The 16,095-nt window shown below is 52.2% G+C and overlaps 1 protein-coding gene across 1 annotated transcript in view; it reads right to left on the bottom strand.

Moving 5' to 3' along the window:
- ARMC5 (armadillo repeat containing 5) overlaps positions 1–15,869 on the bottom strand; it is a 33,323-nt gene extending 17,454 nt beyond the window's left edge. The window contains 1 exon segment of the mRNA XM_075582876.1: positions 15,546–15,869. Coding sequence (XP_075438991.1) covers positions 15,546–15,821 — 276 coding nt within the window. The 5' untranslated portion in view covers positions 15,822–15,869.
- Positions 15,870–16,095: the final 226 nt, after the last annotated feature.

The raw sequence follows: 16,095 nt of genomic DNA on the forward strand, positions 1-16,095 counted from the left end.
GTCAGTACATACTGTGCACGTGTTACAGGGAAGGGATCAGCACGCGCATGTTGTGTCAGTACATATTGCGCACGTGTTACAGGGAAGGGATCAGCACGCGCATGTTGTGTCAGTACATACTGCGCACGTGTTACAGGGAAGGGATCAGCACGCGCATGTTGTGTCAGTACATACTGCGCACGTGTTACAGGGAAGGGATCAGCACGCGCATGTTGTGTCAGTACATACTGCGCACGTGTTACAGGGAAGGGATCAGCACACGCATGTTGTGTCAGTACATACTGCGCACGTGTTACAGGGAAGGGATCAGCACACGCATGTTGTGTCAGTACATACTGCACACGTGTTACAGGGAAGGGATCAGCACGCGCATGTTGTGTCAGTACATACTGCACACGTGTTACACGGAAAAGGGATCAGCACACGCATGTTGTGTCAGTACATACTGCGCATGTGTTACAGGGAAGGGTTCAGCACACGCATGTTGTGTCAGTACATACTGCGCACGTGTTACAGGGAAGGGATCAGCACGCGCATGTTGTGTCAGTACATACTGCGCACGTGTTACAGGGAAGGGATCAGCACGCGCATGTTGTGTCAGTACATACTGCGCACGTGTTACAGGGAAGGGATCAGCACGCGCATGTTGTGTCAGTACATACTGCGCACGCTTTACAGGGAAGGGATCAGCACACGCATGTTGTGTCAGTACATACTGTACACGCGTTACAGGGAAGGGATCAGCACACGCATGTTGTGTCAGTACATACTGTACACGCGTTACAGGGAAGGGATCAGCACACGCATGTTGTGTCAGTACATACTGTACACGCGTTACAGGGAAGGGATCAGCACACGCATGTTGTGTCAGTACATACTGTACACGCGTTACAGGGAAGGGATCAGCACACGCATGTTGTGTCAGTACATACTGCGCACGTGTTACAGGGAAGGGATAAGCACGCGCATGTTGTGTCAGTACATACTGCGCACGTGTTACAGGGAAGGGATCAGCACGCGCATGTTGTGTCAGTACATACTGCGCACGTGTTACAGGGAAGGGATCAGCACGCGCATGTTGTGTCAGTACATACTGCGCACGTGTTACAGGGAAGGGATCAGCACGCGCATGTTGTGTCAGTACATACTGCGCACGTGTTACAGGGAAGGGATCAGCACACGCATGTTGTGTCAGTACATACTGCGCACGTGTTACAGGGAAGGGATCAGCACACGCATGTTGTGTCAGTACATACTGTACACGCTTTACAGGGAAGGGATCAGCACACGCATGTTGTGTCAGTACATACTGTACACACGTTACAGGGAAGGTATCAGCACACGCATGTTGTGTCAGTACATACTGTACACGCGTTACAGGGAAGGGATCAGCACACGCATGTTGTGTCAGTACATACTGTACACGCGTTACAGGGAAGGGATCAGCACACGCATGTTGTGTCAGTACATACTATACACGTGTTACAGGGAAGGGATCAGCACACGCATGTTGTGTCAGTACATACTGTACACGTGTTACAGGGAAGGGATCAGCACACGCATGTTGTGTAAGTACATACTGTACTCGTGTTACAGGGAAGGGATCAGCACACGCATGTTGTGTCAGTACATACTGTACACGTGTTACAGGGAAGGGATCAGCACATGCATGTTGTGTCAGTACATACTGTACACGTGTTAAAGGGAAGGGATCAGCACACGCATGTTGTGTCAGTACATACTGTGCACGTGTTACAGGGAAGGGATCAGCACACGCATGTTGTGTCAGTACATACTGTACACACGTTACAGGGAAGGTATCAGCACACGCATGTTGTGTCAGTACATACTGTACACGCGTTACAGGGAAGGGATCAGCACACGCATGTTGTGTCAGTACATACTGTACACGCGTTACAGGGAAGGGATCAGCACACGCATGTTGTGTCAGTACATACTATACACGTGTTACAGGGAAGGGATCAGCACACGCATGTTGTGTCAGTACATACTGTACACGTGTTACAGGGAAGGGATCAGCACACGCATGTTGTGTAAGTACATACTGTACTCGTGTTACAGGGAAGGGATCAGCACACGCATGTTGTGTCAGTACATACTGTACACGTGTTACAGGGAAGGGATCAGCACATGCATGTTGTGTCAGTACATACTGTACACGTGTTAAAGGGAAGGGATCAGCACACGCATGTTGTGTCAGTACATACTGTGCACGTGTTACAGGGAAGGGATCAGCACACGCATGTTGTGTCAGTACATACTGCGCACGTGTTACAGGGAAGGGATCAGCACGCGCATGTTGTGTCAGTACATACTGCGCACGAGTTACAGGGAAGGGATCAGCACGCGCATGTTGTGTCAGTACATACTGCGCACGTGTTACAGGGAAGGGATCAGCACGCGCATGTTGTGTCAGTACATACTGCGCACGTGTTACAGGGAATGGATCAGCACACGCATGTTGTGTCAGTACATACTGCGCACGTGTTACAGGGAAGGGATCAGCACACGCATGTTGTGTCAGTACATACTGCGCACGTGTTACAGGGAAGGGATCAGCACACGCATGTTGTGTCAGTACATACTGTGCACGTGTTACAGGGAAGGGATCAGCACGCGCATGTTGTGTCAGTACATACTGTGCACGTGTTACAGGGAAGGGATCAGCACGCGCATGTTGTGTCAGTACATACTGTGCACGTGTTACAGGGAAGGGATCAGCACACGCATGTTGTGTCAGTACATACTGCGCACGTGTTACAGGGAAGGGATCAGCACGCGCATGTTGTGTCAGTACATACTGCGCACGTGTTACAGGGAAGGGATCAGCACACGCATGTTGTGTCAGTACATACTGCGCACGCGTTACAGGGAAGGGATCAGCACACGCATGTTGTGTCAGTACATACTGCGCACGTGTTACAGGGAAGGGATCAGCACATGCATGTTGTGTCAGTACATACTGCACACGTGTTACAGGGAAGGGATCAGCACGCGCATGTTGTGTCAGTACATACTGCGCACGTGTTACAGGGAAGGGATCAGCACGCGCATGTTGTGTCAGTACATACTGTGCACGTGTTACAGGGAAGGGATCAGCACACGCATGTTGTGTCAGTACATACTGCGCACGTGTTACAGGGAAGGAATCGGCACACGCATGTTGTGTCAGTACATACTGTGCACGTGTTACAGGGAAGGGATCAGCACACGCATGTTGTGTCAGTACATACTGCGCACGTGTTACAGGGAAGGGATCAGCACGCGCATGTTGTGTCAGTACATACTGCGCACATGTTACAGGGAAGGGATCAGCACACGCATGTTGTGTCAGTACATACTGCGCACGTGTTACAGGGAAGGGATCAGCACGCGCATGTTGTGTCAGTACATACTGTACACGCGTTACAGGGAAGGGTTCAGCACACGCATGTTGTGTCAGTACATACTGCGCACGTGTTACAGGGAAGGGATCAGCACACGCATGTTGTGTCAGTACATACTGCGCACGTGTTACAGGGAAGGGATCAGCACGCGCATGTTGTGTCAGTACATACTGCGCACGTGTTACAGGGAAGGGATCAGCACACGCATGTTGTGTCAGTACATACTGCGCACGTGTAACAGGGAAGGAATCAGCATGCGCATGTTGTGTCAGTACATACTGTACACGCGTTACAGGGAAGGGATCAGCACACGCATGTTGTGTCAGTACATACTGCGCACGTGTTACAGGGAAGGGATCAGCACACGCATGTTGTGTCAGTACATACTGCGCACGTGTTACAGGGAAGGGATCAGCACGCGCATGTTGTGTCAGTACATACTGCGCACGTGTTACAGGGAAGGGTTCAGCACACGCATGTTGTGTCAGTACATACTGCGCACGTGTTACAGGGAAGGGATCAGCACGCGCATGTTGTGTCAGTACATACTGCGCACGTGTTACAGGGAAGGGATCAGCACGCGCATGTTGTGTCAGTACATACTGCGCACGTGTTACAGGGAAGGGATCAGCACACGCATGTTGTGTCAGTACATACTGTGCACGTGTTACAGGGAAGGGATCAGCACACGCATGTTGTGTCAGTACATACTGCGCACATGTTACAGGGAAGGGATCAGCACGCGCATGTTGTGTCCGTACATACTGTACACGTGTTACAGGGAAGGGATCAGCACACGCATGTTGTGTCAGTACATACTGTGCACGTGTTACAGGGAAGGGATCAGCACGCGCATGTTGTGTCAGTACATACTGCGCACGTGTTACAGGGAAGGGATCAGCACACGCATGTTGTGTCAGTACATACTGTGCACGTGTTACAGGGAAGGGATCAGCACGCGCATGTTGTGTCAGTACATACTGCGCACGTGTTACAGGGAAGGGATCAGCACACGCATGTTGTGTCAGTACATACTGCGCACGTGTTACAGGGAAGGGATGAGCACACGCATGTTGTGTCAGTACATACTGTACACGCGTTACAGGGAAGGGTTCAGCACACGCATGTTGTGTCAGTACATACTGCGCACGTGTTACAGGGAAGGGATCAGCACACGCATGTTGTGTCAGTACATACTGCGCACGTGTTACAGGGAAGGGATCAGCACGCGCATGTTGTGTCAGTACATACTGCGCACGTGTTACAGGGAAGGGATCAGCACACGCATGTTGTGTCAGTACATACTGCGCACGTGTAACAGGGAAGGAATCAGCATGCGCATGTTGTGTCAGTACATACTGTACACGCGTTACAGGGAAGGGATCAGCACACGCATGTTGTGTCAGTACATACTGCGCACGTGTTACAGGGAAGGGATCAGCACACGCATGTTGTGTCAGTACATACTGCGCACGTGTTACAGGGAAGGGATCAGCACGCGCATGTTGTGTCAGTACATACTGCGCACGTGTTACAGGGAAGGGTTCAGCACACGCATGTTGTGTCAGTACATACTGCGCACGTGTTACAGGGAAGGGATCAGCACGCGCATGTTGTGTCAGTACATACTGCGCACGTGTTACAGGGAAGGGATCAGCACGCGCATGTTGTGTCAGTACATACTGCGCACGTGTTACAGGGAAGGGATCAGCACACGCATGTTGTGTCAGTACATACTGTGCACGTGTTACAGGGAAGGGATCAGCACACGCATGTTGTGTCAGTACATACTGCGCACATGTTACAGGGAAGGGATCAGCACGCGCATGTTGTGTCCGTACATACTGTACACGTGTTACAGGGAAGGGATCAGCACGCGCATGTTGTGTCAGTACATACTGCGCACGTGTTACAGGGAAGGGATCAGCACACGCATGTTGTGTCAGTACATACTGTGCACGTGTTACAGGGAAGGGATCAGCACGCGCATGTTGTGTCAGTACATACTGCGCACGTGTTACAGGGAAGGGATCAGCACACGCATGTTGTGTCAGTACATACTGCGCACGTGTTACAGGGAAGGGATGAGCACACGCATGTTGTGTCAGTATATACTGCGCACGCGTTACAGGGAAGGGATCAGCACGCGCATGTTGTGTCGGTACATACTGCACACGTGTTACAGGGAAGGGATCAGCACGCGCATGTTGTGTCAGTACATACTGCACACGTGTTACAGGGAAGGGATCAGCACGCGCATGTTGTGTCCGTACATACTGCGCACGCGTTACCGGGAAGGAATCAGCACGCGCATGTTGTGTCAGTACATACTGCGCACGTGTTACAGGGAAGGGATCAGCACACGCATGTTGTGTCAGTACATACTGCGCACGTGTTACAGGGAAGGGATCAGCACGCGCATTTTGTGTCAGTACATACTGCGCACGTGTTACAGGGAAGGGATCAGCACGCGCATGTTGTGTCAGTACATACTGCGCACGTGTTACAGGGAAGGGATGAGCACACGCATGTTGTGTCAGTACATACTGCGCACGTGTTACAGGGAAGGGATCAGCACACGCATGTTGTGTCAGTACATACTGCGCACGTGTTACAGGGAAGGGTTCAGCACGCGCATGTTGTGTCAGTACATACTGTGCACGTGTTACAGGGAAGGGATCAGCACGCGCATGTTGTGTCAGTACATACTGCGCACGTGTTACAGGGAAGGGATCAGCACGCGCATGTTGTGTCAGTACATACTGTGCACGTGTTACAGGGAAGGGATCAGCACACGCATGTTGTGTCAGTACATACTGCGCACGTGTTACAGGGAAGGGATCAGCACGCGCATGTTGTGTCAGTACATACTGCGCACGTGTTACAGGGAAGGGATCAGCACACGCATGTTGTGTCAGTACATACTGCGCACGTGTTACAGGGAAGGGATCAGCACACGCATGTTGTGTCAGTACATACTGCACACGTGTTACAGGGAAGGGATCAGCACACGCATGTTGTGTCAGTACATACTGCGCACGTGTTACAGGGAAGGGATCAGCACACGCATGTTGTGTCAGTACATACTGCGCACGTGTTACAGGGAAGGGATCAGCACGCACATGTTGTGTCAGTACATACTGCGCACGTGTTACAGGGAAGGGATCAGCACGCGCATGTTGTGTCAGTACATACTGCGCACGTGTTACAGGGAAGGGATCAGCACACGCATGTTGTGTCAGTACATACTGCGCACGTGTTACAGGGAAGGGATCAGCACACGCATGTTGTGTCAGTACATACTGCGCACGTGTTACAGGGAAGGGATCAGCACACGCATGTTGTGTCAGTACATACTGTGCACGTGTTACAGGGAAGGGATCAGCACGCGCATGTTGTGTCAGTACATACTGTGCACGTGTTACAGGGAAGGGATCAGCACGCGCATGTTGTGTCAGTACATACTGTGCACGTGTTACAGGGAAGGGATCAGCACACGCATGTTGTGTCAGTACATACTGCGCACGTGTTACAGGGAAGGGATCAGCACGCGCATGTTGTGTCAGTACATACTGCGCACGTGTTACAGGGAAGGGATCAGCACACGCATGTTGTGTCAGTACATACTGCGCACGCGTTACAGGGAAGGGATCAGCACACGCATGTTGTGTCAGTACATACTGCGCACGTGTTACAGGGAAGGGATCAGCACATGCATGTTGTGTCAGTACATACTGCACACGTGTTACAGGGAAGGGATCAGCACGCGCATGTTGTGTCAGTACATACTGCGCACGTGTTACAGGGAAGGGATCAGCACGTGCATGTTGTGTCAGTACATACTGTGCACGTGTTACAGGGAAGGGATCAGCACACGCATGTTGTGTCAGTACATACTGCGCACGTGTTACAGAGAAGGAATCGGCACACGCATGTTGTGTCAGTACATACTGTGCACGTGTTACAGGGAAGGGATCAGCACACGCATGTTGTGTCAGTACATACTGCGCACGTGTTACAGGGAAGGGATCAGCACGCGCATGTTGTGTCAGTACATACTGCGCACTTGTTACAGGGAAGGGATCAGCACACGCATGTTGTGTCAGTACATACTGCGCACGTGTTACAGGGAAGGGATCAGCACGCGCATGTTGTGTCAGTACATACTGTACACGCGTTACAGGGAAGGGTTCAGCACACGCATGTTGTGTCAGTACATACTGCGCACGTGTTACAGGGAAGGGATCAGCACACGCATGTTGTGTCAGTACATACTGCGCACGTGTTACAGGGAAGGGATCAGCACGCGCATGTTGTGTCAGTACATACTGCGCACGTGTTACAGGGAAGGGATCAGCACACGCATGTTGTGTCAGTACATACTGCGCACGTGTAACAGGGAAGGAATCAGCATGCGCATGTTGTGTCAGTACATACTGTACACGCGTTACAGGGAAGGGATCAGCACACGCATGTTGTGTCAGTACATACTGCGCACGTGTTACAGGGAAGGGATCAGCACACGCATGTTGTGTCAGTACATACTGCGCACGTGTTACAGGGAAGGGATCAGCACGCGCATGTTGTGTCAGTACATACTGCGCACGTGTTACAGGGAAGGGTTCAGCACACGCATGTTGTGTCAGTACATACTGCGCACGTGTTACAGGGAAGGGATCAGCACGCGCATGTTGTGTCAGTACATACTGCGCACGTGTTACAGGGAAGGGATCAGCACGCGCATGTTGTGTCAGTACATACTGCGCACGTGTTACAGGGAAGGGATCAGCACACGCATGTTGTGTCAGTACATACTGTGCACGTGTTACAGGGAAGGGATCAGCACACGCATGTTGTGTCAGTACATACTGCGCACGTGTTACAGGGAAGGGATCAGCACGCGCATGTTGTGTCCGTACATACTGTACACGTGTTACAGGGAAGGGATCAGCACACGCATGTTGTGTCAGTACATACTGTGCACGTGTTACAGGGAAGGGATCAGCACGCGCATGTTGTGTCAGTACATACTGCGCACGTGTTACAGGGAAGGGATCAGCACACGCATGTTGTGTCAGTACATACTGTGCACGTGTTACAGGGAAGGGATCAGCACGCGCATGTTGTGTCAGTACATACTGCGCACGTGTTACAGGGAAGGGATCAGCACACGCATGTTGTGTCAGTACATACTGCGCACGTGTTACAGGGAAGGGATGAGCACACGCATGTTGTGTCAGTACATACTGCGCACGCGTTACAGGGAAGGGATCAGCACGCGCATGTTGTGTCGGTACATACTGCACACGCGTTACAGGGAAGGGATCAGCACGCGCATGTTGTGTCAGTACATACTGCACACGTGTTACAGGGAAGGGATCAGCACGCGCATGTTGTGTCCGTACATACTGCGCACGCGTTACCGGGAAGGGATCAGCACGCGCATGTTGTGTCAGTACATACTGCGCACGTGTTACAGGGAAGGGATCAGCACACGCATGTTGTGTCAGTACATACTGCGCACGTGTTACAGGGAAGGGATCAGCACGCGCATGTTGTGTCAGTACATACTGCGCACGTGTTACAGGGAAGGGATCAGCACGCGCATGTTGTGTCAGTACATACTGCGCACGTGTTACAGGGAAGGGATCAGCACACGCATGTTGTGTCAGTACATACTGCGCACGTGTTACAGGGAAGGGATCAGCACACGCATGTTGTGTCAGTACATACTGCGCACGTGTTACAGGGAAGGGTTCAGCACGCGCATGTTGTGTCAGTACATACTGTGCACGTGTTACAGGGAAGGGATCAGCACGCGCATGTTGTGTCAGTACATACTGCGCACGTGTTACAGGGAAGGGATCAGCACGCGCATGTTGTGTCAGTACATACTGTGCACGTGTAACAGGGAAGGGATCAGCACACGCATGTTGTGTCAGTACATACTGCGCACGTGTTACAGGGAAGGGATCAGCACGCGCATGTTGTGTCAGTACATACTGCGCACGTGTTACAGGGAAGGGATCAGCACACGCATGTTGTGTCAGTACATACTGCGCACGTGTTACAGGGAAGGCATCAGCACACGCATGTTGTGTCAGTACATACTGCACACGTGTTACAGGGAAGGGATCAGCACACGCATGTTGTGTCAGTACATACTGCGCACGTGTTACAGGGAAGGGATCAGCACACGCATGTTGTGTCAGTACATACTGCGCACGTGTTACAGGGAAGGGATCAGCACGCACATGTTGTGTCAGTACATACTGCGCACGTGTTACAGGGAAGGGATCAGCACGCGCATGTTGTGTCAGTACATACTGCGCACGTGTTACAGGGAAGGGATCAGCACGCGCATGTTGTGTCAGTACATACTGCGCACGTGTTACAGGGAAGGGATCAGCACGCGCATGTTGTGTCAGTACATACTGTGCACGTGTTACAGGGAAGGGATCAGCACACGCATGTTGTGTCAGTACATACTGCGCACGTGTTACAGGGAAGGGTTCAGCACACGCATGTTGTGTCAGTACATACTGCACACGTGTTACAGGGAAGGGATCAGCACACGCATGTTGTGTCAGTACATACTGCGCACTTGTTACAGGGAAGGGATGAGCACACGCATGTTGTGTCAGTACATACTGCGCACGTGTTACAGGGAAGGGATCAGCACGTGCATGTTGTGTCAGTACATACTGCGCACGTGTTACAGGGAAGGGTTCAGCACACGCATGTTGTGTCAGTACATACTGCGCACGTGTTACAGGGAAGGGTTCAGCACACACATGTTGTGTCAGTACATACTGCGCACGCGTTACAGGGAAGGGATCAGCACGCGCATGTTGTGTCAGTACATACTGCGCACGTGTTACAGGGAAGGGATCAGCACACGCATGTTGTGTCAGTACATACTGCGCACGTGTTACAGGGAAGGGATCAGCACGTGCATGTTGTGTCAGTACATACTGCGCACGTGTTACAGGGAAGGGTTCAGCACACGCATGTTGTGTCAGTACATACTGCGCACGTGTTACAGGGAAGGGTTCAGCACACACATGTTGTGTCAGTACATACTGCGCACGCGTTACAGGGAAGGGATCAGCACGCGCATGTTGTGTCAGTACCTACTGCGCACGTGTTACAGGGAAGGGATCAGCACACGCATGTTGTGTCCGTACATACTGCGCACGTGTTACAGGGAAGGGATCAGAACACGCATGTTGTGTCAGTACATACTGCGCACGTGTTACAGGGAAGGGTTCAGCACGCGCATGTTGTGTCAGTACATACTGTACACGTGTTACAGGGAAGGGATCAGCACGCGCATGTTGTGTCAGTACATACTGCGCACGCGTTACAGGGAAGGGATCAGCATGCGCATGTTGTGTCAGTACATACTGTACACGTGTTACAGGGAAGGGATCAGCACACGCATGTTGTGTCAGTACATACTGCGCACGTGTTACAGGGAAGGGATCAGCACGCGCATGTTGTGTCAGTACATACTGCGCACGTGTTACAGGGAAGGGATCAGCACGCGCATGTTGTGTCAGTACATACTGTGTTGTGTCAGTACATACTGCGCACGTGTTACAGGGAAGGGTTCAGCACACGCATGTTGTGTCAGTACATACTGCACACGTGTTACAGGGAAGGGATCAGCACACGCATGTTGTGTCAGTACATACTGCGCACGTGTTACAGGGAAGGGATGAGCACACGCATGTTGTGTCAGTACATACTGCGCACGTGTTACAGGGAAGGGATCAGCACGTGCATGTTGTGTCAGTACATACTGCGCACGTGTTACAGGGAAGGGTTCAGCACACGCATGTTGTGTCAGTACATACTGCGCACGTGTTACAGGGAAGGGATCAGCACGCGCATGTTGTGTCAGTACATACTGCGCACGTGTTACAGGGAAGGGTTCAGCACACGCATGTTGTGTCAGTACATACTGCGCACGCGTTACAGGGAAGGGATCAGCACGCGCATGTTGTGTCAGTACCTACTGCGCACGTGTTACAGGGAAGGGATCAGCACACGCATGTTGTGTCCGTACATACTGCGCACGTGTTACAGGGAAGGGATCAGAACACGCATGTTGTGTCAGTACATACTGCGCACGTGTTACAGGGAAGGGTTCAGCACGCGCATGTTGTGTCAGTACATACTGTACACGTGTTACAGGGAATGGATCAGCACGCGCATGTTGTGTCAGTACATACTGTACACGTGTTACAGGGAAGGGATCAGCACGCGCATGTTGTGTCAGTACATACTGCGCACGCGTTACAGGGAAGGGATCAGCACACGCATGTTGTGTCAGTACATACTGCGCACGTGTTACAGGGAAGGGATCAGCACGCGCATGTTGTGTCAGTACATACTGCGCACGTGTTACAGGGAAGGGATCAGCACGCGCATGTTGTGTCAGTACATACTGCGCACATGTTACAGGGAAGGGATCAGCACACGCATGTTGTGTCAGTACATACTGCGCACGTGTTACAGGGAAGGGATCAGCACGCGCATGTTGTGTCAGTACATACTGCGCACATGTTACAGGGAAGGGATCAGCACACGCATGTTGTGTCAGTACATACTGCGCACGTGTTACAGGGAAGGGATCAGCATGCGCATGTTGTGTCAGTACATACTGCGCACGTGTTACAGGGAAGGGTTCAGCACACGCATGTTGTGTCAGTACATACTGCGCACGTGTTACAGGGAAGGGATCAGCACGCGCATGTTGTGTCAGTACATACTGCGCACGTGTTACAGGGAAGGGATCAGCACGCGCATGTTGTGTCAGTACATACTGCGCACGTGTTACAGGGAAGGGTTCAGCACACGCATGTTGTGTCAGTACATACTGCGCACGTGTTACAGGGAAGGGATCAGCACACGCATGTTGTGTCAGTACATACTGCGCACGTGTTACAGGAAAGGGATCAGCACGCGCATGTTGTGTCAGTACATACTGCGCACGTGTTACAGGGAAGGGTTCAGCACACGCATGCTGTGTCAGTACATACTGCACACGTGTTACAGGGAAGGGATCAGCACACGCATGTTGTGTCAGTACATACTGCGCACGTGTTACAGGGAAGGGATCAGCACACGCATGTTGTGTCAGTACATACTGCGCACGCGTTACAGGGAAGGGATCAGCACACGCATGTTGTGTCAGTACATACTGCGCACGCGTTACAGGGAAGGGATCAGCACGCGCATGTTGTGTCAGTACATACTGCGCACGTGTTACAGGGAAGGGTTCAGCACACGCATGCTGTGTCAGTACATACTGTACACGTGTTACAGGGAAGGGATCAGCACGCGCATGTTGTGTCAGTACATACTGCGCACGTGTTACAGGGAAGGGATCAGCACGCGCATGTTGTGTCAGTACATACTGCACACGTGTTACAGGGAAGGGATCAGCACGCGCATGTTGTGTCAGTACATACTGCGCACGTGTTACAGGGAAGGGATCAGCACGCGCATGTTGTGTCAGTACATACTGCGCACGTGTTACAGGGAAGGGATCAGCACGCGCATGTTGTGTCAGTACATACTGCGCACGTGTTACAGGGAAGGGATCAGCACGCGCATGTTGTGTCAGTACATACTGCGCACGTGTTACAGGGAAGGGATCAGCACGCGCATGTTGTGTCAGTACATACTGCGCACGTGTTACAGGAAAGGGATCAGCACGCGCATGTTGTGTCAGTACATACTGCGCACGTGTTACAGGGAAGGGATCAGCACACGCATGTTGTGTCAGTACATACTGCGCACGTGTTACAGGGAAGGGATCAGCACGCGCATGTTGTGTCAGTACATACTGCGCACGTGTTACAGGGAAGGGATCAGCACACGCATGTTGTGTCAGTACATACTGCGCACGTGTTACAGGGAAGGGATCAGCACGCGCATGTTGTGTCAGTACATACTGCGCACGTGTTACAGGGAAGGGTTCAGCACGCGCATGTTGTGTCAGTACATACTGCGCACGTGTTACAGGGAAGGGATCAGCACGCGCATGTTGTGTCAGTACATACTGCGCACGTGTTACAGGGAAGGGATCAGCACACGCATGTTGTGTCAGTACATACTGCGCACGTGTTACAGGGAAGGGATCAGCACACGCATGTTGTGTCAGTACATACTGCACACGTGTTACAGGGAAGAGATCAGCACACGCATGTTGTGTCAGTACATACTGCACACGTGTTACAGGGAAGGGATCAGCACGCGCATGTTGTGTCAGTACATACTGCGCACGTGTTACAGGGAAGGGATCAGCACGCGCATGTTGTGTCAGTACAAACTGCGCACGTGTTACAGGGAAGGGTTCAGCACACGCATGTTGTGTCAGTACATACTGCGCACGTGTTACAGGGAAGGGATCAGCACGCGCATGTTGTGTCAGTACATACTGCGCACGTGTTACAGGGAAGGGATCAGCACACGCATGTTGTGTCAGTACATACTGCGCACGTGTTACAGGGAAGGGATCAGCACGCGCATGTTGTGTCAGTACATACTGCGCACGTGTTACAGGGAAGGGATCAGCACACGCATGTTGTGTCAGTACATACTGCGCACGTGTTACAGGGAAGGGATCAGCACGCGCATGTTGTGTCAGTACAAACTGCGCACGTGTTACAGGGAAGGGTTCAGCACACGCATGTTGTGTCAGTACATACTGCGCACGTGTTACAGGGAAGGGTTCAGCACACGCATGTTGTGTCAGTACATACTGCGCACGTGTTACAGGGAAGGGTTCAGCACACGCATGTTGTGTCAGTACATACTGCGCACGTGTTACAGGGAAGGGTTCAGCACACGCATGTTGTGTCAGTACATACTGCACACGTGTTACAGGGAAGGGATCAGCACACGCATGTTGTGTCAGTACATACTGCACACGTGTTACAGGGAAGGGATCAGCACGCGCATGTTGTGTCAGTACATACTGCGCACGTGTTACAGGGAAGGGATCAGCACGCGCATGTTGTGTCAGTACATACTGCGCACGTGTTACAGGGAAGGGATCAGCACGCGCATGTTGTGTCAGTACATACTGCACACGTGTTACAGGGAAGGGATCAGCACACGCATGTTGTGTCAGTACATACTGCGCACGTGTTACAGGGAAGGGATCAGCACACGCATGTTGTGTCAGTACATACTGCGCACGTGTTACAGGGAAGGGATCAGCACACGCATGTTGTGTCAGTACATACTGCGCACGTGTTACAGGGAAGGGATCAGCACGCGCATGTTGTGTCAGTACAAACTGCGCACGTGTTACAGGGAAGGGTTCAGCACACGCATGTTGTGTCAGTACATACTGCGCACGTGTTACAGGGAAGGGTTCAGCACACGCATGTTGTGTCAGTACATACTGCGCACGTGTTACAGGGAAGGGTTCAGCACACGCATGTTGTGTCAGTACATACTGCGCACGTGTTACAGGGAAGGGTTCAGCACACGCATGTTGTGTCAGTACATAATGCGCACGTGTTACAGGGAAGGGTTCAGCACACGCATGTTGTGTCAGTACATACTGCGCACGTGTTACAGGGAAGGGTTCAGCACACGCATGTTGTGTCAGTACATACTGCGCACGTGTTACAGGGAAGGGATGAGCACACGCATGCTGTGTCAGTACATACTGCGCACGTGTTACAGGGAAGGGATGAGCACACGCATGTTGTGTCAGTACATACTGCGCACGTGTTACAGGGAAGGGATGAGCACACGCATGTTGTGTCAGTACATACTGCACACGTGTTACAGGGAAGGGATGAGCACGCGCATGTTGTGTCAGTACATACTGCACACGTGTTACAGGGAAGGGATGAGCACACGCATGTTGTCAGTACATACTGCGCACGTGTTACAGGGAAGGGATGAGCACACGCATGTTGTCAGTACATACTGCGCACGTGTTACAGGGAAGGGTTCAGCACACGCATGTTGTCAGTACATAGTCTGGATCCCAGAAGGCAAAGTAAACTGTACATTGGTCTCTATGCAGGAGGCGTGGCCACAGCCGCAGGGGCGTGTCTATTAGCAGTGTGTGGGCGTGGCTTTCGCCGTGCGTGGGCGTGTCCTGACCTGCTCGCGGCTCCCCAGCTCCGTGCAGCAATTGGCCAGAACACTGAGCGCCAGCTCCAGGCTGCGGCGCGAGGCAGCGAGGGAAGCGGCGCGTGCTGGCTCTGTGAAGAGGGCGAGGAGGGGCGCGAGACCCCCTCTCCGCCGGAACAGCTCGGCCCCCCCGGCCCGGGAGACGTGCCGGCTCCGGAGGGCGCTCAGGGCGCGACACAGGCCGGCCGGATCCTCGGCAGCCGCCGACAATCGCGACAAACAGAATGTCACGGACTCGCACGACATGTGTGCAGAAAGCCGGAAGAGGAGTGATGTCACGCGGCCACATAATATTAGCACTAAGACCGAATAGGCCAGCGTCACATAGCGCAAGGCATGTCGGGATTTGTAGTTCAGCTATATCACACAGCGCCCTCTGCTGTTACATCCGTGGTGCGTCACATTTCCACAAAGACGTGTGTGTGTGTGTGTGTGTGTGTGTGTGTGTGTGTGTGTGTGTGTGTGTGTGTGTGTGTGTGTGTGTGTGTGTGTGTGTGTGTGTGTGTGTGTGTCACAGTGT

The sequence above is a fragment of the Ascaphus truei genome, unplaced genomic scaffold (genome assembly GCF_040206685.1).
Source record: "Ascaphus truei isolate aAscTru1 unplaced genomic scaffold, aAscTru1.hap1 HAP1_SCAFFOLD_2684, whole genome shotgun sequence".
Taxonomy (NCBI): domain Eukaryota; kingdom Metazoa; phylum Chordata; class Amphibia; order Anura; family Ascaphidae; genus Ascaphus; species Ascaphus truei.